The 27992-nt window shown below is 40.0% G+C and overlaps 1 protein-coding gene across 1 annotated transcript; it reads left to right on the top strand.

Annotated features, from left to right (window-relative positions):
* Positions 1 to 8: 8 nt before the first annotated feature.
* On the top strand, positions 9 to 17204 carry TMEM38B (transmembrane protein 38B). The gene is made up of 6 exons (XM_054186656.1): positions 9 to 209; positions 6315 to 6471; positions 9580 to 9764; positions 11081 to 11168; positions 13211 to 13328; positions 14943 to 17204. Exons 1-6 carry the CDS (start codon positions 104 to 106, stop codon positions 15150 to 15152), a joined length of 864 nt encoding a protein of 287 aa, XP_054042631.1. The 5' UTR covers positions 9 to 103; the 3' UTR covers positions 15153 to 17204.
* The last annotated feature ends 10788 nt before the right edge of the window (positions 17205 to 27992 follow it).

The raw sequence follows: 27992 nt of genomic DNA, 5'->3' as shown, positions 1-27992 counted from the left end.
CCCCGCCCCGCCGCTGACGGCGGCCGGCAGGGGACAAACTGCCGACACCCGCCCGCTGGGCAGCCGTTTATCGGTTCTCCGTCCCGCCGCCGTCCGCCCGGCCATGGAGCTGTGGCAGGTGCCGGTGCTCTTCTCGCGGCTGCCCATGTTCCCCTTCTTCGACCTGGCGCACTATGTGGCCTCCGTCATGGCGCTGAAGGAGCAGCGGGGTGAGCGGCCGCAGGGACGGTTAGCGGGGCGGGGCGGAGCCCGCTCTTTTTTTCCCCTCTCCGTGTTTCCCCGGCCCTCCGCCGCGTCCCCCAGCCGGGCCAAGCCTGAGGCGGGGGCCGGGCAGCCCCCTGCCGCCGGTCGCCCTAGCCTCGGATGGGCAAGGGTGGCCGCCGCGCAAGATGGCGGGGGTGCCTGAGGGGAGCCGGGGTGCCTGAGGGGAGCCGGGGTGCCGGCGGGGGTTCGCCTGGGCTTTGCCGCTGGGTCTCAGCGGGAGCTGCAAGTGTCCCGCCCGGGCTAAGGTGTTAGAGCACCTGGGGGTCTTTTGTGTCGAGGTCTGCTCAGCTTGCAAAACGTTAGAGAGTTGTTGGGGTTCCCCCCCTTCCACGCTACTTTTGGATTTTATTCGTTTTTAATGACGACGAGTGGCCGAACCTCTGTTCCCGTGCATACTCCTACAAAGTCTCAGGTGGTTGGTGTGTGCTTTGGGGCAGCGATAGGTTTGTCTGCGCTGCTCCAGGCCTCTGAAAAGCAGCAGCCCTGTAAGGCAGAAGTTTGAGGTTTTACACCGAAGCGTGGCACAGGTGCAGCTGGGGGCTCCGCTGGCAGCCCTGCGCCTCCCCCGGCTCTGCCCCTGCCACCTGCTCCGCTTCCATCAAAACCCACATGGTCTTTGCTAGTCCCTAAGTGTGCAAATAAGATCATCTGCAGCCTTCATTGGGCCGTCTGGCAATAAATAATGTCTGTTTGGCTGCAGAAACCACATAGGAAGCGCCCAGACAAACTTTTCTTGCCTTCTCAGAACTACAGGCACTGGTGAAATCAGCCGGGAGTTTTGTTGAAAACCTTTCTGCAATTTTAAGATTTTAAAAGTGCAAAGAATAAAAGGGCTGACACCTCTTCCCCCCACCCCAAAGTTAAGTTTATGGTTGGACTTGGTCTTTAAAGGTCCCTTCCAACCCAAACCATTCTATGACTTTATGTGGAGAAGGAGTGCAGATCATAGGCCAAGGACTTGCTGTCAGGTGTTAGATCTGAGAAGTGCTAGAGAAGAGCTGCTCAACTCAGGAGTTTATATCCTTCACATGCCCTGGTTACGCAGGAAGCTCTTACGGTAATTCTGGCTGGTAAGAAACATAGCTTGGGAATCTAATGGGCAGGTTGTGTGTGAGTTAGTGACTTTTCATGTTGTACCCGTAGATAGTAAAATTAAATCAGGGAAACTTTTCACTCCTGGTAACAGGATTTTGGATTTTGTGTGCGTGATGACACTTCAATCTCTACATGCTGTTGTCTAGAAAATGTTTTACACTATGGCTGTTAACCCCAAGCTTAGTTTTCAGTTGTCACAAATGTAGAGACTAGCCTTGTTTTAATATTTACAATAGCTACTTGTGGACTAACTTTGGACATTAAGAGTAACTGTGCATCACACCTGATAACTGTGTAGGAAACTAAACTGGCCTTTGGGATTATAGTGCAGATTTAGGAGTTTCTGCTTGCTTCAGATTTTTAAGGCTCTGCACTGTTTGTTTAGTGAGAGCTGTTCCTTAGTCCCTTCCTAAAGGTGTCAAGGTGAATTTTTACTTCTGCTGAGTAAGTGCACTAAGCAAACTGTGAAGACTGATATAAAATGCTTACCTATGCTAGTGTCTTCTCCAAATTTTTCTACTACTGCTAAAATTGTTTCTGAGTGCAGATTTGTGGCACTGTTCCATTCAAAAAGGGACTTTCTGCCTAAAGGTATCTGACACTGTCATGCACTACGTTTGAACTTTTTCTGGAATGGACGCAGATTTAAACACCAGGATGAAAGGAATCTCTCTGCTTTGCTAGCATTAACGTAGCTTTAGTGAGAAAGCACTGCTGGACAACGGTAGTGCTGTCAGAAGTCTGGTCAGATCTGCACTGGTAATTTTTTTCCTCTTGGCGTAATAGATGGAAAATTCAGAACTCGAATATCCTCTGATGCTTTGAATTAATAACTGGAGTTCAGGCTATAGGCATGCTAGGCTGTTGCTTGCTTGCAAGCAGTTTGAACTGAATATTAAATCATAGCTGAAATAGCAGTTATTATTAACTACTCAGGATAGATATATTCTCATCGATTAATATTCTGCAGGCATTACTATGTATTCTTTCTGGAAACTTAAGCCGTAGTGACATATCACAGGGAAATAACTGGGTAACCTCAGCTGGCTGATGATACAGGAAGTTTGTGGTCAGGTAGGAGACACATTTGTTTTATCCCAGGTTACTGTCTCATGAAAATACCACCCTGCTGCACTGCTTAAAATAAGATTCAGTGTGGGTATTTGCATCATGGATGGGCGCACACCAGCTGGGACTTTCCAGTCCTTCTAACTAGATTTTCTTGCGCTCTTGTGACTGCTGATGAACTACAGCAGTGACAACCAATGTGTTGCTTTCCATATGTGTTAAACTCAGACTTCTTGGTTAATGTGTTTGGGGTTGCTTAAGGATTGCTCATTTTTAACTCTAGTCAGTTGTAGAACTGGCAATTTTCTTTTCCTGGGATGCAGGGACAGCAAAAGTTGTTGAGGACTGAGAATGCGTCATATTTGGATGACTGTGCTGGTTTACTTCTTGCAAGTTTTCTGTGACATGATTCTGATGATTTGAAGAGAACTAAGTTTTTTGATATAGTTTTACTAAATTAAATCTGACTCTTTAAATCCTTTAGCTGAATTCATTGCATATATAGTTGAATAGAGGTGCTAGAAAAACTTCTACAAGTCCTTCTGGTTTGCTCTTTAGAGGTGTGTGGGGTATGTGTTCCTGATGTTTCCATTTGGAACATGCTGGAAAGGTTAAAGCAGATCTTATCAAACTGACAGAAATAGTTTGCTGGCGAGGTTTTTTATTACTGTTGTCTAGAAACAACATTTAAAACTGTATTCAACAACAGTGCATTTTGAAACCTTATCTTTACTTTCTAGAATATACCATCTGCAGGACTGGTGGCCTTTTGGCAGATCATATTCTGCATGGTTGTATGGTGCCTCATTAGTTTTACAGGATGCATCAGAGGACAAATATAAACGACCACTTGTTTGAAAACATGTGACCCACTTAAAATTGAGTTTGTTTTCTGAAAGGTTATGTCCCATTTGTAATTTAGGTAGCAAGGCCAAGATGTGCTTTAAATTAATATCAGCAATTTTTACCTCATTATCTTCTATGTTGGGTATATTCCTTGTTGGAAAGTGGGTATGAATTGTTAATTACTGGTATTTGAGCCAAGAAAATTCTAATGTTGCCCAAATTAAAAATCCTGAAGTCCTAGTCGCTTAATGAAGAAATTTAAATGCTTTGTTTTGCAGCTTGCTTACAGAGGTTTATCTGGTAATAATAATAGTGATTCCTATATGTGTCCTCAAAACTGGAATCTACTTCTTGTTAGCTGTGGAGGAAGGGAAGAATGGAGAAGCGGTGATCGCTGAAAGGCAGGGGAATGGATTTGAAAAGAGAACAGATACCAAAATAATTTTAAAACAACTCCAACATTTCATTACATTTTATGTTTAAAAGTGTTTGGTTTTTTTTATCTGGCCTTTAGTATAGGAAGTGAAAATTCATGAAAATATTTTCACAAAGGAGAGAAGGCAAGTAGAACTAGAAGCAATGTACAACATTGCTTCAAATGTACAACAGAAATCAATTTAAGCCTTTTCAAACCTGATACATGAGAATCTTCCATTTTTTTCCTTAAAACTGGTCATTACTAGCCGTGTTTCATTGACTGCAGTCAATGTCTGTGTGCATGAAAAACAGCACCTGGAATAGTTTCCTTTCATTATGTTATTAATCTGACTGAACACTTGCTGAAGTGAAGAAGCAGCTGAGTTTCAGCTAGCCAGCTCTCAGTCATGCTGCATTTTGTGGGGAGGGAGGAGGTAGTTCAGTATTCATGAGAAGCTTCAAGCTAATGAAAGAGGGGTTGGTGCACACCTACCTGATGATGTAAGATTTTGGTTTGGTTTTTTTTTTTTTTCAAACCTGGTCTCGAGGCTGACAGTTCTTGGATGTGGGACCTCCTGTCGTGATCTGGTTGCTGGTCTCACTCCAAAACCAGATTACTGTGCAGATTACATTCTGTATTAGATCTGTCCAGGAGTTAAAGTTTGTGCATAATGCAACAGCTGATCTGTTAAGCAGTACTCCCCAGTTCCAGTGTGATTTGTGACTTACACTGGCTACCTTCATTAGCTGGGTTTTCTCGTTGTCCTGTAAAGTTTGGGATGTTTTTTCTCTATACGGTCACTTTGTGCTATAATGCCACAGCAGCATTTAGTGGAGTTACTCAACAGAGAGACTGCTGCCAAATGCGGGGGTAGGATATTATCTTGTTGCAAGAAAAGGAATTCAGTCCTTTAATGCTAAGGTAGGTATATGGTAGTACTTTTAATGAGGTTATGCAATCAAACAAGAGAACAATGATATGTGGGAAGGAAGCTTCTATAATTCTTTTGGACCAGTGAGTGTCTACTTACTACGATTTTGCATTTTTTTTCTGAATGCAATGGTTGTCAGCATTTTTAGATAACTTTTTTAATGAGGAAACCTCAATGTAGTAAGCACAAACCATTAATATTCTGCAAGTGTCTTACCCTTTTCAAATATATTGGTGAAAACATGGGATCTCGATGTAATGGCCCAGTTTATATTTTTACTTTTGCTCTTAAGTAATATTATCAGGTTTTAGGATTTTTCTACTGTTAATTTTATGCACATGAACATTAATTGATAGTTACTTTGGAGAATTGTTAATATGCAATAACAAAGTAGAGCATAACAGACTTGGAACACCAGCTATTGCAGTATGGAAAATAAGTTATGCAATAGTTAAAAAATGTATTTTATTTTATATTCCGACATTCTGTAATACTTAGGAGTGCTCATTTTTATAAATTGGCTGTTACATGGGAATGTAGATAGTGCTGGGATATGTGATAGCTGTACCAACACTAAAACTGGAACAATGTTGTTAATACTGTTGTATAAAGTAAATTATATTGAGAGTGCTATATTCTTTTTGATACATTTGAGCTTCTCATCTTCAGTAAGAAGCTTCTTTTCCCACAGAAGTGCCTGAAACACCAAAAGCTTCTCCTCTGAATTGTGAACATGCCGAATTTCATTTTGGGGTAGACGCTAGGTTTCATCTTTGCTTTTGTGAACTTCAGCCTTTGGACTATGGAAAGTTAAACTAGTTAAGGCAGACAGAGCTCTGCACCTGTGTAAAGGGGAAACTTTGTCAACATTGGACTTTTGAAGTGGAAGGAAATAGGTAAAACAACTACTTGAGGATATTTCTGGCTTTGATAAAATGTCATCTTTCCGTGAAACTGGTTAAGGCTTCCCATTACCTCCAATATAATCTTTTGATATGGAATAGTCTTTTGGCATAGTTCAATTGCAATTTAAAAGGGATAGTTCATTTTAAAGATAACAAAATAAATCAAACTGTGAACCTTTTAATAAGAAGGGAAGCTTATATTTGTTATGGATTCAGGTAACCTTTTTTCTCTATTAAGGATTGCAGGTGAAACTATTTAATAATTGTTCTGGATACTGCTTTAATTTTGGTCAGCAAACACAGTTAGCAGCGCGTTGGGAGGAAAAACAAAAAGAATGACCTTGAATTCATGAATGCTCAAAAGCAGAAATGGAATTTGTAGAATAACCCACCAAAAGTTACCAATACCATTCCTGTCTAGGTCAACGAAGTTACTTGTGTATTTTTAATACAAATTTGAAAGCAACTGTATATCTATGCCAGATTATTAACAATGACAATTCTCAGACATGCTCTGAAAGCTTTTTCGTTACACTAAACCAACCCACAAAAGATATTCAGAGAACACGACGTCAGTCTTTCACTTTTATTTAGATAGCATATGCCTCATTCAAGGTACTCTGAAGTTTGGATTTCTGAAGACTTTTCCTATGAAAGCCTAAAAATTTCTGCAGGATACTTAAAGGAACAATGTGGGACTGCATGACTTGAAAATCAGTGACTGGTAAAACATGATGCGCTTCTCAAATGTTTATTTCTATTTATGCATCTTTTCAATTTGTTTCAGGAGCTGTGGAAGTGTCAGTCCGAAGTCCAATTGCCTGCTGGTTTAGTGCTATGCTTTATTGCTTTGGTGGTTCGGTTTTGTCTTCGTTGATGCTTGCAGAACCACCCATAGCATTTCTGGCAAAGGGCACAAATATTCTACTGGCATCTTCAGTCTGGTAAGTAGCCACAGCTGAGTTAGGTGAATAGTATTGGTTCTGAGGAAGCTATACTTTTTTTTGTAAACTGAGATTATATCATCAAACTTCCGTGTAAATCAGAAACTTAATTTAAAAATGTTATGGATTTGGATGCTGTCTCTTCAGCCCGCAAGTCACTGCAGGAAAATAGTTTTTTATAGCAAATAGTCAAAATAGTAAAAAAAAAATGATCCTTTTCTATAGGAATAAAATACTTGTAAGAGCAACTTTTGTTATATGATGATTCTCAGTCACTAGTCTATTCCTGGTCAAACAGCTGAAAATAGTATTTTGGGATAAAGTGGACTTCAATTACTGCTTTTCTGGACATATGGAAGTCATAAAAGTAGTCCAGCTTTTCAGCAGTGCTCTTGAAGACCAGAACCTGACTGATGTAAGAGATTTTAACCTTTCTGTAATTGGGGATCTAGGACACGGATCTTCTTTTGTGTCCTCTAGTTTTTGCTTCCTGACATAATTTTTTTTCTCTATTTTGTGCTTTCCCAAATGGATGGGTGTTGTAGTGAAAGACAGTAGAGAGCTGAATGGGATGTTGGGTATGTGAACAAGGCAGCAATTTGGCCCGTTTTGGAATTCAAAAAAACCCGGTGGCGTTATTTTCATATAAATGTGACCTTCCAGTAGAGTTCATTTGTTACAGAAAGTGATCTTTGAAGACACCCTCAAAGTTTAAAAAATTTGTGAGGAGCAGTGGGGTTTTGAATTTAAAAATCTCAATTTCTCTCTTAGAAGAGTGTTACCTGCTTGAAATCCTTTAGCATCTGTTCCTTGTAGCCCATTAGGTTTTATAAATGCAAATTCATTAAAATGAAAGTAAGTATCTATCTGTGTGTATCTATATATTAGTCTTGTGGTCTTCATGTTGCAATGTAAGTTGCAGAAAGATTTCATTTAGGCAAATCAGTGAAATGAATAATGTGTGATAAATAGTGCAGTACTAACAAAGCTTATAGAATCTGCTTATGGTTCATATTAGTCTGATGCGGGCAACATGACTGCTTGTTTTAACAAATTACGAGACTTAAGAGTACATGTAAACAGGACATGCTTTCTGTTGAACTTAACGTGGTCAAATACGATTTGCTGTGCACAAATAAAATCAGGTTTTAATGAGGAACTGTGAATGTTATGAAACCTTTTAAGCTTCTAGTTTTACAAAGGTCTCTCTTCATGAGTACAATGACTTTAATTCTCGGTCTCAAATCACGTGAAACGAAATTCCCCAAGCCATGCATAAAACTGGAAAACAATAGGGGTTGTGCTATGCTTGAGAAATGCTCGTAAATAGTCTGTAGGGCAGCGACATCTACTGTTAGCAAGTGCTGCTAGCAGGAATTACAGGCAAAAATGCCGTGACGGGTCGCAATGCAAGGTCCAATCCAGTTCCTCGGTGTCCTAAACCCACATTCTGCAATTGTAAATTAATTCTGGGTAGCGTTGTCTGTTGAGTACATAGCTTAAATGGCTATTTGCAGTAGCCAGTGAAATACATGCTTTGTATACATCTTTGAATTCATATAAACTGAAGCTTGGTTGCATACAAAGGCAATGAAATTTGCAACAGGAGAAAATGGAAGGAATATAAGTAGAGCTAAAACTGAACACTGGACCAGTACTTAGCTATTAACGTGAATTCCAATAACTTCCTTGTATGTGAGAAATAGGTTATTGCATGCTCCATTCTGGGAGGTCTTGAAGAGAAGAAGCTTTAGAAGTTTGCAGCGGCAAGGTACTATATCCACTGCATCAAAAGCAAATGTATAACTACGACAGGACTTCAGCTAAACTTTGCCTTTTTGTGGAGGAAGCTTCCTGACATTCTGCTTTAGAGGATAGGCTTTTTTTTCAGGGGAGGCAGGGGGGACAGGGACACACGATGAAACCAAAAAAACCCCAGTGAGTGCTGTCCTGATTTCTAATCTCTAACCACGAAGCGTGACTCTTCCTAGTTGTGTTGCCTACTAGTAGTTCTAATGAAGTAAAATAGATGCGAGAGGTCTCTGCCTTGCAGCCTGAGTAAACAGGAGAAGGATAGAGCCTTTAGAAATCCTTGGTAGACAGGATTGAGCTCAGAAGCCTAAACCAACAGGCAAGTATCTTTTTTTTTTTTTCTTTTAATAAAATGAAAAAATGCCCTTCTCCTATTTTAAAGGCTTTCTCTGTTTTTTATTTAATCGTTACTCTCTTACTCCTGTGCTGAAATAATCTAGATACTTAATCTTGAATATTATTTTTTTGAGACCGTGAATTTCTCTGTAAGAACTGAATTTTGTTTAGGATTGAAGAAATACAATACAACACCACATAATCTAATCTTTTAAAATTTAATGTCAGTATGGGATTTCATTGTTAGCCATTTTTAACTTTACTTTCTTTTAAAAACAAGTTGATAAAAGATGTTAAATTTTGAGTACTGTGCTTTCAACACTTTGAAAAAAGAAGCGTGCTTGTAATTGCCAAGCTGGAAAAGCTAGAATTGGTGGTTACTAAGATGTGAAATGTGTTTGAATATAGCTGTGCATTTCATCTGGCATGACACTAACTAGTGAAGGCATTCTTGCTGAAGTTACGTAATTCCACGTACCTATCAGTATGAAAGCGTGGTGTCAGCAAGTAACTTAGCACCCTGTTGTAATGGTATAAAAAAAACCCCAAAACCAAAAAAACATCAACCAATCAAAAAATAACCCACAAGAACCAAAACCACAGAAAATCAGTCAGACACTAATTTAATAATTTGAATTATAAAAACATGATATGTAAGCTGTAGAAAAGTTGGTAAAATTTAAAGCTGTTTTTCATGTACGTCAGTGGATTCTTCCCTGGGACAATGAGACAGTAAGAACAATGACAAATAAAGTTTGATGATCTAGGTGCAAGAGCTCAAGCACAACCCAAAGCATTTCAGATTTATTCCAATATATCTACCATGTAAGACAGTGAGTTATCTGTAGTATATCATATCTTGCTAGTCATATACCAAAAATATCTTTAAAGGTTATTAGAAAGTGAATTCCTTAGTAAAAACTTTTGACTGGTGCTAATGGGTCTTCTCATGATATTCAGGTATCTTGTGTTTTACTGCCCACAAGACATATTCTACCGGTGCTTTGCCTTTCTGCCTCTTCGGCTTCTGGTCGCAGGAATGAAAGAAGTGACTCGGACTTGGAAGATAACGGCTGGCGTTGCACATGCAGACAGTCACTTCAAAGATGCCTGGCTTGTCATGGTAGCTGTGGGCTGGGCCAGAGGTAACAGGCATAACATCTTGTTCTGATAGATTGTGATGTTTTGGAGTGGTATTTAAATGGCTAACCCTTCAGCACAACTGTAGTACTATTACTTGCTGTGCTGGATATGATAGTCCTAATACAGTCTGTTATCCCCTCAAGGGAAAAGCCTGTGCAGTAGTTTTTCTATGTGGATTAAAGGTGACATTGAGTGACTTTGAGGGAAGTTCATCATACCCCTTCAGAAGGTCTTGAGAGTACTCGTAGAATGGGCAGTTGATGGCAATAAAGAAATAGATATCCCGTGTAGCTTCAGTGCTATTACTAAACTTCCCAACAGCATATTTCCTCAGAGCTGTTTTCCTTGCATGTGGCTGAAGAAGAGAACTTGTTTTGTTAGCATTTTGGGTTGCAATCATTAGCTGATTACCAAGAGGTAATGGGCACAAACTTGAGCATAGGAAGTTCCACCTAAACATGAAGAGGAACTTCTTTACTTTGAGAGTGGCAGAGCACTGGAACAGGCTGCCCAGAGAGGTGGTGGAATCTCCGTCTCCGGAGACATTCAAAACCCGCCTGGATGCGTTCCTGTGCAACCTGCTCTAGGTGACCCTGCTCTGGCAGGGGGGTTGGACTAGATGATCTCCAGAGGTCCCTTCCAACCCTATGATTCTATGATTTTAAAGACAGGAATGAACCTTCTCGCCTGCCTGTTCTTTGGAGTATGACTCTGGAAGCCACCTTCCTAGGAACTGTATCTGTAGTCACAAATTTAGAACCACTTCAGAAAGTATTAGTGCAGCTCTTGTTTCTATCAGTTGATTCTGTTCTCCCTTGGGAAACAACACGTGTTAATGTGATGGTCTAATGTATTCACTTCCCAGGTTATGATACCAATTAATCTCATTGGCCAGAGTGTATAACAGTGTCTTGCCTTCTTTTAATGCAAAAATATATATCCACCTTTTCTCGCAGAGGCTCCTTGTACTTTAGAGAGACACTGTACTTACATGACAACATGAAGGAAGGAATGATATAAGCCTCTCTGGAGATTTACTTCGGCAATTCAGGCATTTGTTTGTGGTGATGAGTGAATCAGTTCCGATGCTATCACATAAAGGTGAACCTGAGGTTCTTGCTAAGTAACTAAACCTCAGAGGTTTCATGCCAGTTGCTCGAGTCGTGCACATATAAAAAAAATGGATTAATCTCTTTAAGTCTGAGCTTTGGGTGCCACATTTGGCACCTGGTGTAATGAGTTTTGCTGGGAGCAATAATAGGTTGTGCAGTGGTGGTAGCAGTCAGTGGGGGCTTATCATAAATCTCTGCAATTTCAGGAGCTGGTGGTGGCCTAATTTCCAACTTTGAGCAGCTGGTGAGAGGAGTGTGGAAACCTGAAACCAATGAGCTATTGAAGATGTCCTAGTAAGTTTTCTTTGTTTGTTTGTTTGTTTTTTAAAAAAAAGACTGCAACATATTAACTGTTGTTTTGCTAACTCCTTGTGTTGACACTCACTGTTAGTGGTTCAGATTTTAAAAAAAATAATGTTGGTAATTAATGCTTTGGTGTGTATCTTGTGGAAGATTAGTTTTAATCATTTTAGGTTCACAGCACAAGAACACCAAATGGGAAGACAAGTAATCAAAAATTATTTGGCAGAATGCAGCATTGAGTCAGCAGGAAGTTCCTGGAAAGCAGTGTTTAGTCAATTTGTCTTACAGGAACATGGTCGTCTATCCAAAATGAAAGGACAGTGGTACCAGAAGCATCCAAGTGAAGTCTGCATTTTGGTGTGTGTTCTGAGCATCACTAAGATGGCTTCCTTTGAGTGTTGTCCATCGTTCTTTCTCTGCGAGTACTGCTTTCCTCCATAGATACCAATTGTTTGAGAAGGTGCAAATCAGTTATTCAATATAGCAAAAATCTACTGCAAGATAGGAAATGTTACTTCTCTTGCAGAAGCAGAGAATGGGAATACTACATGGCTCCCAGTTTAGTCTGTACAGTAAAAGGAGAATTAAGACAGGCTAGAAAGTCATAAGCTATTGTTGTAAGTCAAGATAAGCTCACTGTGGTAATTTCCTAAAATCTGTTTGGTCTTTCCCATGTTACTCTCAAATCTTTAGAAATAATATTTATTTATTTTTAAAGTTGCTTTGCTTTTCTGCAGCCACACTTAGCAGCAGAGAGAATAACAGAAGAGAAATTTGTATCCTTCTCTTTGGAAATATTTCAACTTTTTATGGCTTACGTTAGTTGTTGGCTTTTTCCAGGTATTTAGAATTTCCTTCCCTCAGTCAGTGCCCAAGTGGCTGCAGTCTTGAAAGCAAATTTACAGAAGGAAGATGCCACTGTCAATAATAGCATGGTAAACCCAAATAACACTGTACTTACAGGTGCAACACTAGAGCACTGCTTACTGACTGTGGCAGCGCTTGCATATATTCTCCTTTTCCACAGTGGATGTGGCTCAAAATAAAAAGTATTTTTAAAATTCTGTTTAATATATAAAATTTAAAAATATGAAGTAGGTTACAAAGATAAACGGATAAAACATTCTGCAAGTGGATGAGATGCATGTATACAGAGTTGTTTTTTGGACTTCCTAAGTAGGAAGTTGATGCAGTAAATCTTGGAGTAACTGAAAAGACAGTGAAGAATTTGTCTACGCTAGATGCTCTGTGATAACAGGAATGTCATCTGTATGTCACATGCAGATGCAGATTAAAAAATGCAGAGAATTTTTCTGCTGGTATATTAGTGCTGTCTTTTCAGATGACTTGAGATAACTGACCAAAGTTCTCTTGTTTTCTGACTGCATACCTAGTGAGGGATTTACCACCGCAATGAAGATAGCTAGAAGATGTAAGTCTTTGCATGCCAAAGTCAACACAGCTATGTTGGAAAAACCTGGCCATACAGGTCTGGCTCAAATCAAGTATAAACTGACTACAACCCTAGAACTGGTGGAGTGTCACAGTGGACTGAGACTTGGACTGAGTTGTTCTTCAACATCTTAAGCAACTCCTTGGAGTAATTGCCACCTGGCGGATAGGAGAGGAACCTATTCTTAAGTGCATTCTGAGCAGTGCAAGCTTTGCGATTAAACTCTTCAGTAAGATATATTGGGAGAGGAAGAAGGGAAGCAAGCTGGTGTATAGAGTCTGAATAGAGGTGTTGATTTGAGAAGGATTTGTTACACATGGGTTTGCTGGGTGTGTAAAATAGTGCTAAACTGGATACTTATTCATACTACAGACAGAAAATATAGTAATACTATATAAAGTGAAAATGTTAGTTTAATAATAGCTAGATTTTGGATGTTGTACCTGTTAGCACAAGTTTTCATTAGTTCTATTACAAAATAATTCTTTTGCATGCTAAGAACATTTATTGCTTTGCAGGCCATTGCAGCTTTCACTATGGAGTAGAGAAGAGAAGTTAACGTTGTTTGTTTGATTTCCAGCCCTGTGAAGGTAACTTTGATAGGAGCAGTTCTTTTCACCCTGCAACACAGCCAATACTTGCCAATAGCAAGACACAACCTTGTGTTTTTATACACCATCTTTCTTGTGGTCTCCAAGGTAAGAATGTGAAGGTGTTACAAGCAACTGAATAACAGAAAATATTTTATTTCATTATTTCAGAGCAAAAAATATGCCCTCAAATATTCTACAACAAGTTTGAACGTGTGCTTCTGGATAGGAAGGCCAGCTCTAATTGAAGTCTTAAACCTGTTTTCTATCCATGAGCAGAACAGAAGACCTATTCTGTTACTGATACTGTTCGATATATGGAAATAAAAATAAAAAATGAGGAATTTTGGCACCCAGCAGTTGATATGTCAGGCTTGTATGTCCATAATCTCAGACAAAACTTATGTTTGTAGGAAGAAACTCTCCTGTGCTCTGCCTTTTGCTAGCTACTTAATACCTTCCTTGTACCTGTGCAGTCATCTGTGAGTGTGCAAAACAAGCCAGCTAGGTTCTCATCTAGCTTCGAGTGTTGGCAACATGAATGTTCAGGTGGGAAGTGAAAGTGTGTCAAAACCATTTTGAAGTAGCTGTAACTGCTTTTATAATAAAATAGATACTACTTCTCTGTTGAATCCTTTAATCCCTCCAGTCTTGTTCATTTCCAGGATGATGCCTGTCTTCAGGATTATTAGCTAATAAGAAAGCGTAGTCACTGTGTTAGCAGAAGTCTGGCAATTTTAAGAGCTTCAGAGCTGCTGTTCAACAGATTGGAGAATGTCTTAAAGTGGTGGTTGCCAGTAGTGTGAAGTAGCTGACAAGTTTAATTCCAGAGAAGTTGCTTTAGGGAGCCAAGACTTAAAGCTGATGCTCACAGTTCTCCACCTAAACCAATAAAGGCATTGTTGAACTGGGGATGTTGGGCATGGAGAAGGAAAGGAATGTTATTCTGGAAGTGAGAAATTACAGCTGTTTTCAGAAGCTGGCTCTTAGGTTGCACTGAAGTGAATAAGTTCTGAAACTGATGATCATCCTGACAATCGAAGCTTGAGTGTCCACTTAACTAATGAAACAACAGTTGTGGGTCTGGCATAGTCCTGTAGTACTGTCTTGTTTTAGAAACCTTTCACGTCTCTGAAAACTGTAGAAACTGTTGCAATATAAACTTGTCCAGTACCTGGGTCTACAAACCAGCTTTTTCTATCCTGATTCCAAGTAATGTATTCTGAGGAATTTCCACCTATATCTGTGTTGCCAATCTCAGCTTTATTGAATGAGTATAGCTGTCTGGAATTCTACCTAAGGTCTGTATGTGCATATATATTTAGGTGCTTACACATGGCATTCTTTCAGGTTAAATGGAAGTAGCTGCTCTGTTTACAGTTTTTCAGTTTGAACAAGGTAAAAAACAAAATAAGTGTTGCTCATCACCTTAGTTGTATGACATTAAATGCGGTTTACTCATAGGATGATTTTAGTAAACTTACATAGAAAGTTTTTTGTGCTTATTGTTTGTGTATAGCAGTGTGAAGAGTGTAGGTCAGAAAGAAAAACATTCTTTGATCAATTCAAGCTAAAATGAACATGTTTCTGTTCTTGGTGGCATGGCCTCATGCTTGTGTAGAAGGTTAGAAATGCCATACATCAATTCAGCTGTGAACTTTGTTTTCAGTAGTTGTGAAGTCATGAAAACTCTTCTTGTAACTTGATTCTTGTTCTCCATAGGTAACAATGATGTTAACAAGATCCGCAGCTTCTCCATTTGCTCCTATTGAGGCTGCATTAGGCCATATGTTCTTTGGCTTGCAAAAGACACCATCCAAAGTGAAGGGTGAAGGTACCACCTCTTCCAATGGCTCTTCAGTCTGTGACCGGTCTTCTTCTGAACAGCACCGTGATAGTGTTAAGAAAAGACAGGCAAAGAAAACAGAATAAGTGACTTAAAATCCTTGATGGTCATAACTGTTTAAGATGTTTGTATTTCAGATTAGGCTGGCTGAGAAATTTGTTTGAAAAATGTGTATGAGGAGAGAGTAAGGTTGTATACTGCTGTGTTGTTTGCCTTCAGAATGTGTTTTATAAGCTACTCTTCAGATGTCTATATGCACGTGTTGGATTTGTAAGTTAAAAACTACAGATTTTTATAGTGGTTATAAGTTTACTAAATTTCGTATTTATGAATAAATGCTTACGTGCTAAAAAGATAGTTTCAAAATGTGACAATCAGCTTTGTTTTTTTTTTCCTGGTATACCACTTGTTCCACCTCTCTCTTTTTCTTTTTTTTTTTTTTTTTTTTCTTCTTTCCCCTCAATTCTTATGTTTCATTGGGATAGCATGGACTTGCACTGCCAGGTGTTCACAGTAGCATGTCCCAAGTAAGAAAGTCATCATTGAGTAAGGCTTAATCCCATTGCACTGTAAAACCATGAAAATGTACTGAACTAATGCCTTTAACTAGAAAAAACACTGAATTACTGTTCAGTAATTCACAGTGCACTGGTATAGATTTTCTTCATTTACTAAGGTAAATGTTTTTGATATTTTTCTATTTTTTAAAATAATAGTGAATTACTGGCACTTTTAAAAATCTTTACAGTTAGCATGTAGGAACACTTCAATATTTTTGTTGTTGGCTTCAACACTTTATTTGCAAGCATTCGATATATAGCTTTTTTCATGTTACATAGGTAATTTACATGTGGTTTGTGGTATCTTTCAGTTTGACTGGGACTATCCAAGCATACACTTTTTTTTTTTCTCTTCAAAGCTTAACTTTCTTTTAAAAAAGAATACTAGACAGTACATTTACCTTGTTTTTAATGAGTTTAGCCCTGTTATGCCTCCATTAATAAATACCAGCACTAGTTTGTAGCAATTACCTCTGGTGCTACTGGGGAAGAACTATTAACATCAGAAGCACTGAAACTATTTATTAGTGCTTGCTGAAATCTGCTGCTTCCTGCTCATTGCATCTTTTTTGCACGTGATGTGAAGCAGTTGTAAGTGGCATACACTTCAGAACTTTTGACATTACATTTCATAAGAATAGAATCCTCAGAGGAATCTTTCATTGATGTGCCAATTCCTAGAATAAATTAAACTATTTTTACAGAATTAGGTGATTTGTCTTCCAAAGAGTATTCTTCAGCACAAGGAGGTAGGTTAATTTTTGTGCAGGGATGCCAAGGAGAACGTGGAGGGAGATCTGATTTGAAAAGACAAGGTTCTGGTTCCAGGTTCATATCTAAATTTAGAAAAACTGTCACCAGTGCTGTGCTCAGAGAAAACAAAAAGAAAAAAGTACCCAAGAAATTTCTTGTGCCTGCCTAGTCACATTTCCAGGGTAGTGACCAAAAGCATTGAGCTCCTCAGTTTGGAATCCAACTTTATAGCAAATAAAACCTTGAAAGCTAAAATGAGTATTTTCTTCAACACAGAACAACTAAAAAAAAAAAAAAAGAACACCCAACTCTTTGTACAAAAAAAATAGCAGTTATGTTCCTGACATTTTACACTGAAATGTCCAGTTATATATGGTTGGAGTATTCATCTGCAGGCTCTCTCAGTTTTTTGTAACTTGGTGTCATGGGTGTATGGATGAACTTGAAGCTGCCAACTGACTAACTAGTTAATAATCAACTAGTTATTCAGCAACAACAGCAAAAGTTGTATGTCCACAGTTTTTAAAACTTCTGGGTGTTTTTTTTAAAAGGTGCAATTGTGTATACTAGATCATAAGAAACATAAGGCATTGGATTGTGGTATGGAACTATGTTGCGCAACTGTGAAATGCTGGCTGATAAATGGCTGCTTTTAGCCCAAATAAATGTGAAGATAGACTAATTCTTTAACAAGTTTACAATTTGAAAGAAAATATATGGTTTTGTATTCCTTTTGGACTTAAAAACTACAGTATTAAAAAAAAAAAAAAGTTGTTTTTCTTGACTGAACACCTTAAGAGAAATACAGATCATACTAAAAACGTGTATTGCTGTGTGTTGTGTTTTGGGCTGGGCTGACTACCAAAACCAATGACAGATGCTCTCTTTTACTTCTCTCCCCTTCAGAGAAGAGACACATCTCCCTTCAGAGGAGAGGAAAGAAAAATGAGATAGAGAGAGACTTATGAGTTGAAAAGAAACTGAACTACTTTAATGAAATATAAATAATAAAAATAAAATATAATATTAATAAGAAAATAATGAAATATATACAATATATACAAAACCAGTATCAAGCTCCCAGGATGATGATCACGTCACCAGCAGGCCCTGGGAAAGTCCCAGACTGGACTTGGTGACAGATGGGAACTGGATTCTGGATCTGGAGTCAGGAATGCACAACAGATCAGGATCAAAGGACAGGGTCCTCCTTGGACACTAGCCATTGAAGAAAGAGACTAACCCTTTGATCCCTCAGCTTTTATGCTGAGCACGGTGCAGATGGGATGGAATACCCTGTTAACGCAGTTCTGCTTCTGATCCTCCAGCAGGGCATATGACAGAGTTAGCTGACCTTGGTTGTTACAGCAGTAAGTATAAACAAGAACTTCTCTGCATACCATTCCTTGGTATTAACTATAAACATCAGGTCTTATTGCTCTGGAAGTGGAAAAATACGCCATTAATTGCAAAGAGTTAGAAGAGGCTTAACTGAAAGGTAAAATTACTGAAAAGAACGTTGATTCTCTTTTACATCAAACCAGGACACTGTGTGATAGAACATAAGTTATGCTGAAAGAAATCCCGTGGTAAGCACCATGAAAGCAAACCTTCATATTTAAAGATCTCACAAGCTTCTGAAGGATGGGTCTTCAAAAGAACTCAACACTGAATAGTTACATGCAAGTGTTCTGGCAACTATTTTTCCATAGTACAAAAAAGATAACCAGTTGCATAGGGTTAAGCTTGAATTCTATAGACTTTAATACAGTCTGTCCCGCATGCCTTAAATGAACAATTACTTCCTAGCTTTCATGCCGATCGTTCTATATCTCTGATAAACTTCTCCGTGTGAGATTGGGAAGAAATCCTTTTGACTGATCTGTTCTGGTAAAGCAGACCTTTTTTTTTTTGGTTGGACTTTTTTTTTTGGGCCAAATTTGAAATAAAAACAGTAAAAGATTTTTTGATCCAAAGCTCTTTGTCAGACATTCTGTTTTCTGAAAATTGCATCCATTTATGGTCCTGGGGTATTAATGGAATTATAAGGAAGTATTTTTGAGTGGCTGTCAGTGGAATTTGAGTATACCTCTAAGGCACTTAACAAAAAGATTATGCTGAGGAAGTTGAAGACATGAATTTATATTGGTTCTTCTGTTACCATAGCATAATGTCAGAAAAATCCAAGGTGGAGAAATGATTTTTTTCTTGAAGAGAGGACAGTTTCATGGCAACTTGTCTCTCACAGGAGTGACTTCTGTAGTTCAAATGTATGAAAAATTTGCTGTCTTACCTTACCAGCCTGCCATCATGCACCAAAGCTTGGTTCTGACTCTCCCAAAGTGCAGCTGTTGTCCCATAAAGCAAGTTATTTTTCTTTGGTGTTTCCCTTCTAGCACATGAAAAGTTAAAAAAGTAGGAGAGAGGCTTAGTGCTTGGTATTTTCAAGTTGAGCCAAGGGGAAGAATGGAGCATGGGAGAGAGACACGTCTTTCTGAGCAGCTGCCTTTGTGTTTGTTGGGGTGTGTTCTTTGGCTTCAATCCAATCATCCAATATATTTTTAAGGCCCTTTAATTCAGTATAGCAGCTGAAAAAAAGGAGAGGTAGCTCATGTGATATGTTTAGCTCATATGTGTAGCCCCACCAACAGCACTGACAACCAGCATGCAAGGAGTAAGTATCAGCAGTGAATTGCCCCTTCAACAATAGCACCTTCTATAGGGTTTGTGGCTTTTTTAAATCAATTTAGACTTTAAAGTCTGATAATACGCAAAGGAGAGAGAGTGACCTCATCACCAAACCCGAATACGAGTTTTGAAACAACATTTCATGCTTCCAAAGATTTGCATTCCGATAATTTGGGTATCCTCCTCTGTAACTAGTACACATACGCTTTATTTTTATATAGGACCTTCTGGATTAAAAAAGTTAAAGATTAGGTTGGATTATTCTGAATCCATCTCTCCAAAGCATAATTCAGATGTCTTGTAGCTGGCTTTCGTTTAGAACTGTCTTGCTGAAAGAACAGTTCCTTAGGAATCAAATGTGTTGACTTTTTCATTCCTTTATCTTTACCTAGACATTCTGCTTATTTCAGACTGAACCTTTATACAAGTTTGGCAGGAACTGGATCATAATTGATTTTAGAAGAAGCTGAAACACAGGGGTTGTAAAAAAAATGTTTCAATGCTAATATCTCTTAAGTAAGAAGATGCAGATGCCAAATGCTAGAGAGTTTACCATAAGACAACAAAAATTAAGTGCTAAAAGCCTATACTTAAGCAGAGAAATTTCAGAAAGCAAACCCATGTGCTGCTCTTGAGAGAAGTCACTATATATAGACACAAGAAACAAGTTTCCAAATTGTGCATTGCTATGTATAAGTTCTTGCCCTCACATGCAAACTGAATGGAGCATAGCGTTAGTGAGCTTCAGGCCAAGCTGAAGCAAGCACACAAGGACTCAGGACAAAATGGAGTAATTCCTGGGAATGCTATACAGTCTGCTATTACCATAGCAAGGGGAGGAAACCCACACTGCTGTCAGAAATGAACTAGGAATATGGTTCTAACGCTAGTACGGCCTTATTGTTGCTGACCTAAGAGGTGACATGCTATGTTTCTGAGTCTGTAGCTGGTCTATATGGATGTCTATGAAATTAGAGCATCAATGCTGGAAGGAAAAGCAATGATTAAGAAGGTCAAGCTGGGTAAGCCCCCTGGGGATATGTTTGCAGCATGAACTACAAGAATGCGATCAGGCATTTCAAGTTATTAATGAGATATGCTTCTGATATCTTTAAACAGTGCTGATTTTTTTTTAACCCAGTGGTGTTAAGAACCAGGCTGAAGTGATGTGGAGGAGAGTGGAATTATGTTCGAGCAGTTCATTAATGTCAGAAAAAAAAAATAAATGAGTGCACTGAACAAGACACTCCTAGTAAAACACAGTCAAGTAGTCATGTCAGGCAACATAGAATTCAACCACTTCTATTGTGGGCAATATGGAGCTTCTCATTGCTCCTCCAGAGGCATCAGGCTGGTGTGGCTACCAGATCTCGTTTATGGTGAAAGGAAAGAGTAATGAAACTTATAAAAATTATGAGTTGTCTTCATCACAGAGTGTGACTGACTCAGTAAATGAAGACTGCTAAAGAAGAGAGAGGAGAACACCAGCTATCACAAAGGTCTGTAAAATAAAAATCAAACCTGATGCCCTGATTTTCACACAATACAGCAACTTCAAGTGAAACTGCTATGTGATGGGCCCTGATTGAATGAAAAGAAAGCTACCACTTAAGTTGCACAATGTATAATTTAGCTGTGGAACTCATTGCCTCAGGTAGAAATGCTAGACATGGAAAGCAATTAGATACCAGTTCTGGCTCAGGCAGGCCTTGCAGTGTTCTGTTAGACGGCGGAAGAGTATTAAGGGTACATTATATAGTACCTGCCTGACCTATTCTCAGATTTTCTCCAGGCATCTATTCTTGGCAGACCCTGTTATCCACAGAAAGGTGCGGAAAGTTTCTTGCTACCAAAAATTATTCATCTGAGGTTCCTGGGAAATTACAGGGATCAGCACATCTGGAGTGCGAAGGATTGGCTTCACCCTAGAAAACCCACCTTCCGCGACCACAGTGTCTCCCCTACCAGGCAAAATAATGGTTATTGGGCTAGAGAGGCCATTGGGCTGATACTGTATTGCAGTAGTCATGTTTATATTTGCATCTGGAAACTGGGCCCTTGCTTTGTTAGTGTTTCCTCTCCTGTAAAATACAAATCATTCTTTTGCCTCTTTGCAGTTCAGTCTATTATTTGTAGAATGCTTTCAGGAGCCCAGACGAAAGGGTATTCTAGACGCAGGAATTATTAGTATTAGTGTTAAGCATGGTTGTTTTGTGGAGACCTTTTTTTCTAGCTGAAAGTGGGTTTGACTGAAAGGAAATACCTTTCTGCAAGAAAACTGTATTGCCGGAAATTGTTTTTCACACTGAGTAGCAAAGAAAGCAAGTAAAGTTATTTTTCTTTAAAAAACTGGATTTTGTTTTGGGAAAATTATTTTTCCCTTTGTTCTAATTAAAATAATTATTTTTTAAGTGGAAAACTGATGTTTAGTTCATTATAGGAAAATTGTAAAACAAAATTAATAGTTTTGGGGAAAAAGTAATTTCCTCAATTGCATTCTATCTATTTCCTTAGGTATTGCAGAAAATTTTCTTTGTAGCTGTCATCTCATTGAGAAAGCAGACTTTGAGATGAATGAAAATTCTCAGCAAATATCTGCTCTGTGCATAAAATATATCCCTTTTTATTTTTTAATTTTCAGTTCAAATGTATCTTTGAAAGAACCATCAAACTGCAGCTGGGAATTTTCTGTGATAATACATTATTTTGAAATCTTGGGTAGTGGGGAGAAAAATTCTCACCTTTTCAGGTTGCAGTCATGTGGTAATATTAGTGATGATTTACCCTAACTGTTTAGGTTACAGATAAGTATTTTATTTCACTAGTCTGGTCATAAAAGAGGCTTTGTTTCTGATGTAAGCTACATTAAAATAAGCATTATTCTCACATTGGAAGGCCTCAAAAATTTTCAGGCTGGAAAAATGGGAGAGGAGAGGAGAGGAGAATGGTTTAGTCTTACTAACAGCAGTCCTGTCCCTTTTCCCTTCAAATGTTAAGCTGATGCTAAAAATACCTGTTTAAGCCTATCACTTAGTATTGATTTTTTTTTAACTTGTAGGAACTTATGCCATTCTACTTCTCATTTTATGACAAGAGAGCATCTCAAGCAAGTGGGAAAAGCATCTGCATACGTGCCTTGTGGTTGGTGTTATGGAAACATAAACACTCTTGAAAGACAAAGCAATATGGGAAAAGTGTTGAAACAGGCATGGGTGGAGTGCTAAGCGCAGCAACCAGAGGCAACATCTGCAGCAAAGGAAGGTGAGTCTTATTCTTTGGTCTGTGGTGCCCCTCTCAAGGGTATTACTTGATGGTTGTCAGGACCGTGGCTTGTGTGATCTGAACAGCTCTAAAGCCTGGGAAGAATCTCCCAAAGGAGTCAGGGCTGGGAGCCAGTGTGCTGTGCCTAGCATTAGCTAAACATGAAGGTCGGCCTGGATATAACAGTAAAAATCTGTGGGTCACCCTCCGTGGTTCTCTTGGATCTAATTAGACTACCTTACCTCTTGTTATCTTACAGCGTTTACCAAATCTGAACTATGAAGAGTGCTACAAAACTCTCCTTTACTTGCCTGGTGTTATTTTGCCTCATATTATTATGACTGCTTAGTGGGTGTGCAGTAGTTTTGCTGCTTAGTGTGCTCCATTTCACACAAAAGTATGCTCTTTCATATAGCCAGTAAATGCAGGATTGTTCACCATGCAACGGGTGGGTCAGGCACTTCCAATGTAACCTGTGGAATAGCCTGAATGCTGTTGTTCAATTGTCTAGAGAGACTGATGTGAATAGTTTTGTCCTTATTCCCAAAGCTCTTTGCCAAAGGAATTACAGATAAACCATGAGAAAGGCTGGGTCGAAATTTCCTTTGGTATGACCATCGCCAACAGTGACGGTATTGCCATAGCAAAAAAATTGTCCCCATGTGCCCCAAAAACATTTAAGATGTGTTTCAACTAGTAGGATCAAAAAATACAAATGCTGTTTCCAGCTCTGTGTAATTAGGCATTGGCAGTCCATTGAAAGGTCTCGATACATCTATGCTCATTTAAAGCTTTAGCCTGAACACTTAACAGAGGACGCTTGGAAAGATGCTGAAAGCATTTAATGTTTTATTTCCCTTGGGTGTGCAAATTTCCAAAGCGGCTTTGATAATCTTGGCCTGGAGATCCAGCACTGAGGATATTTTCTGAAGGACTGAGTGTCCTTGGCTCACAGTCAGGTGCAAAGGGGTGCTGGGTTCTGGGTTTGCATGTGCCTCTGCTTTTAGAAATAATTTGGGAAAGGGAAAGGACAGTTTTCTGGAGCCATTACAATCTCTTCTATACATGCATGTTTGGGCAAATTTTAAAGCTTTTCTTTCCTCAGCTATGAAATCTTCTTTGAGTGGTTGCATTCTGTCTTGTAAGCGGTCTATTTAGGGCTTTTCCAACATGTATTTACAAGCCCATATGGATGTGCTGAGGATCCAGCTGGAGAATAGGCCTTCCTGTAGCAATTCCTGGCTCCACTTTATTGTGAACATCTTGCTACTCATGGGGATTTGGAGAGGGGAAGGGCACAGTGGGAAATGACATCCACAATTCCCAGTGGCATGGACCAAAGCTGGATGCCCGTGTGTCCTTTAGAGAGTCTTCCTCTTTCTGTGGAATGGACATTCTTAATATTTTCTCTGCTGGTAATAAAGCTATGCTACTTCCATCAGCACATACATACCATTCTCATTTTACACTCTCTCTCTGCCCACTGTATCATCTAAGGCAGTCTTTAACAAAAATAGATTAAACTAACCTGTTCAGTTTTGTACTTGCAGCTTGCCTAGTAAAACCTGTTTCAGTTGATGAGCTGTTGCTTAAGAGCCGTGGCAACCCATTGTCCACACCATGACTGGTGGATTTTTACTTGTTTGATAAATTAAACTGTTCTTTCCACCTTCCCATGGTTATTTTCCTTGATTTCCCTTGACATTCATATTACAATGTAACAATATGGTAATTATTTTTTAAAAGAATGAAATGACTTTGCCTGTGAGATGTTCCACCTTAGGAGCTCTAACAACATAAAACGTTGTTGGGTGGTAAGCGATAGCGTTATCCTGCAAAATGTGGGAGAAAGGTGCAAAAGGAATGTGAAAGTAAAGCCACGAGCCCGTAAACACACAACATGCTTGATTTAAGTAGGGAGGGGTCATCTTGATGTCAGTGGAGACAGCTGTGAACCTGAAGATCAGTATATAGAGTAGGAGTGTATAGGTCTGGTGTGTCATGGCTAAGGTTTTGATGAAAGAGACCAAGCCAATTACCCAGCACAGAAGGTATTACACTAGCACAGATACACTTGTAGTCCTTAATTAGGACAGAATGTGGGAACTGTTATCCAGGGAGTAATTCTGGAAATATCTTCCAAAAGTCTTCCAGTGCTCACCTCCACAGTCAAACATTCCCTCCCCTCAGAAGCTAAAGTTATGATTGCCAAGGTATGGATTTTGCTGAGAAGAATCAGAGGTGGTAGTACACGTGTGCTCTGAACTATGTAAGATCTGTGCAAGGGAGAGGCTGAGGTTGAGGTGGTGCAGTATGCCCCTAAGCCGCTCTCTTCCTTCAGGGAGGTGACCATTATTCTTGTTTTTGCGGTTCTGGTGCTCTTAGCACCCCATACCTCAAAAGGAGGAAGAGTCTGCAACTTGGTTTGTTGTCTGAGCGAAGAGAGAGCGTTTCTACTTGTGATGTAGTCATGGCAGTCTGGTGAAGTCCCCACTGACTGGAAAAGGGGAAACTTAATCCCCATTTTCAAAAAGGGAAAGAAGGATGAACCTGGGAACTATAGGCCACTCAGTCTCACCTCCGTGCCTGGTAAGATTATGGAGCAGATCCTCCTGGAGGCACTGCTGAGGCAGAAGAATAAGAAAGAGGTGATTGGGTACAATCAACACGACTTCACCAAGCGCAAATCATGCCTGACAAACCTGGTGGCCTTCTAGGAGAAGGTCACAACATCAATAGACAAGGGGAGAGCAACTGACGTCATTTACCTGGACCTGAGCAAAGCCTTTGACACTGTCCCGCATGACATCCCGGTCCCCAAGCTGGTAAAATATGGGATTGATGGACTGACAATTCAGTGGATAAAGAACTGGCTTGAAGGCTGCACCCAAAGAGTGGCTGTCAATGGGTCCATGTCCAAGTGGAGGCCAGTGACAAGTGGAGTCCCTCAAGGATCACTGCTGGGACCCGTCTTGTTTAACATCTTCGTCAGCGACATGGACAGTGGCATAGAGTGCACCCTCAGCAAGTTTGCCGAAGACGCCAAGCTGTGTGGGGTGTCTGACATGCTGGAGGGAAGAGATGCCATCCAGAGGGACCCTGACAGCCTGGAGAGGTGGACCCATGCCAACCTCAGGAAGTTCAACAAGACCAAGTGGAAGGTCCTCCATCTGGGTCGGGGCAATCCCAAGCACTGATATAGGCTGGGCAGTGACTGGCTTGAGAGCAGCCCTGAAGAAAAGGACTTGGGGGTTCTGGTGGACGAGAGGCTCAACATGAGCCGTCAGTGTGCACTAGCAGCTCACAAAGCCAATTGTATCCTGGGCTGCATCAGGAGAAGCGTGGCCAGCAGGTCGAGGGAGGTGACTCTCCTCCTCTACTCTACTCTCATAAGACCCCACCTGGCGTACTGCATCCAATTCTGGAGCCCCTACTAAAAGAGAGATATGGATGTGCTGGAACGTGTCCAGAGAAGGGCCATGAGGATGATCAGGCTGGAGCACCTCTCCTATGAGGACAGACTGAGAGAGTTGGGGTTGTTCAGTCTGGAGAAAAGAAGGCTCTGGGGAGACGTTATAGTGGCCTACCAGTATCTTAAGGGGGCCTACAAGAAAGCTGGTGAGGGACTTTTTAGGATGCCGGATAATGGTAGGACTAGAGGGAATGGATTAAAACTAGAGATGGGACAATTCAGACTGGATGTTAGGAAGAAGTTCTTCGCCATGAGGGTGGTGAGACACTGGAACAGGTTGCCCAGAGAGGTGGTGAAAGCCCCATCCCTGGAAGTTTTTAAGGCCAGACTGGATGGGGCTCTGAGCAACCTGATCTAGTGGGAGATGTCCCTGCTCGTGGCAGGGGGTTTTTAAGGTCCCTTCCAACCCTAACAATTCTATGATTCTATGTCTGCATTGCTATGCTCTCTGCACACACAGCCTTGATGATGTCTTTTAGCTTTGAAAATAGGAACCCTCCCAAAGTCTGGAACGTTTCTGGACTGTCATCTGTTCTGCCCTATTACTGTGTTTCCTGACACCATCTGGGGTCTTCCTAGAGTGTTCCCATGGCTCTGGAAATACCTGTATAGTCCAGCCATTTCCAGCCTTCTCTGGCCTACGTAGTATTGATAGAGCATTGCTCTCTGAGCAACATTGAGGTACCCCTGTCAGCCCTGAAAACAGGATCAGAGGACTCAGTTCAACTTTTTAACTTGTCTGGCCACAAGCAATCATGGAGTATGCGTGGCTGTTCATGTAGCAAAGGAACCAGCAAAGGAACAGTGAGAGGGATTCAAGACTTAGTGCAGAGCATAAGACGCATTGAACTAGGCTTTGCCCCAGTACTTTTTATATGCAGCAGTTGTGCTGCTGAAGCACATTCATTAAAATTTCCATATGTCACATCCTGGAATTATAACAGGGTTTGTAGCTGTTCAGTTTCCTCACTGTCTTACCACACATGCTTTCAGACTGCAGTTCTGCACAGCCTGAGAGACATCTGCTGGTGAAAGCTATTGTAGCATTTTGCATGAATACCGAATTTGAAACGCAGGCAGTCTAGACAGTAATGACAGAGATGGCAGGAATACCACACATGTCAAGCAATTCAGGGACTAAAAGTTTAACAGAAAATCAGTAACTACAAAGATAGATAACTAGTCCAATGTAACCAATTGTCTAATTGTGTAAATACTGCTGCCCTGGTTTGAAAGGAAACAGGTACATAGAGTCTACAGCATGTTCAGGCTCATGTTTACGCAATTAAAATCTGCTTCTTGACCCATCTGAAAGAGTCAAAGAAGCTACCATTTCTTTTGGTAAAAGTAGGGACTGATTTTTATTTCTTTTCCAAAAATAAAGAAACAGTATTTGCTTTTGAAGGAGCTGTGCTATTTCATATTGGCTGATGACCTAGTCCAGAAGCTGTCAGATTTTCATTTCCTTTTCCAAACCTAGGAAAATATGATGCCCAAACAGCATGGAGGTCCTGTGTCAAGAAACAAAAGTCTTGCATTTGACCTCTTGCATTTCTTTGTTACATCAGTGCAAAATAGGCAAGGTGAAAGCCATCAACAGTAATGCAGATCTGGTAGTTGATTTACATGTCTGTTTAACTGTTACTTCCAAGGAAGAGGTTTGCATTAGAACGGAGACTTATGTATAATTTAAATTGCACGTAAATTGCATATAATTTAAGTTGCTTATGAACTACGATTTATCTTTCATATACCTGCCTTGCTAGCTAAAATATGGTCCACTTGTCTCCAACCACATATGCATGCAAAAGCTCTGTTTCTTTCACTGAATTTGAGGGAGGATAGAAATCTGCGCTATCAGAACTAGCTGAAGCATAGCCAGAGATCAGAGATGTTCTAGAGGACAAGTGTTAGGTCTTTGGAACAACCTCCTCTAGCACATTTTCAGAACAAGTCTCTTCTTGACTATGGGTATCTGGACGTGAAAATGGCCTTGTGAAGGCCTGTCTCCAGTAGCCATTGTGCATCCCTGAAACTGGTAATATTATACAAGTAACAGTCACCTTCTCTGTCCCTTCCTGTATGTATATAAAATTTGCCGTGGTTGAAGTCTGTCTTTTGGGAAGTTCCAGAGGTAATTGTTTGCAGTTGACTTACAGGGATTCTGTCAAAAGGAATTAGTACTTCAGCAA

This window comes from Rissa tridactyla, chromosome Z (assembly GCF_028500815.1).
Source record: "Rissa tridactyla isolate bRisTri1 chromosome Z, bRisTri1.patW.cur.20221130, whole genome shotgun sequence".
NCBI lineage: Eukaryota > Metazoa > Chordata > Aves > Charadriiformes > Laridae > Rissa > Rissa tridactyla.
This window is presented reverse-complemented; position numbering and strand designations above follow the sequence as displayed.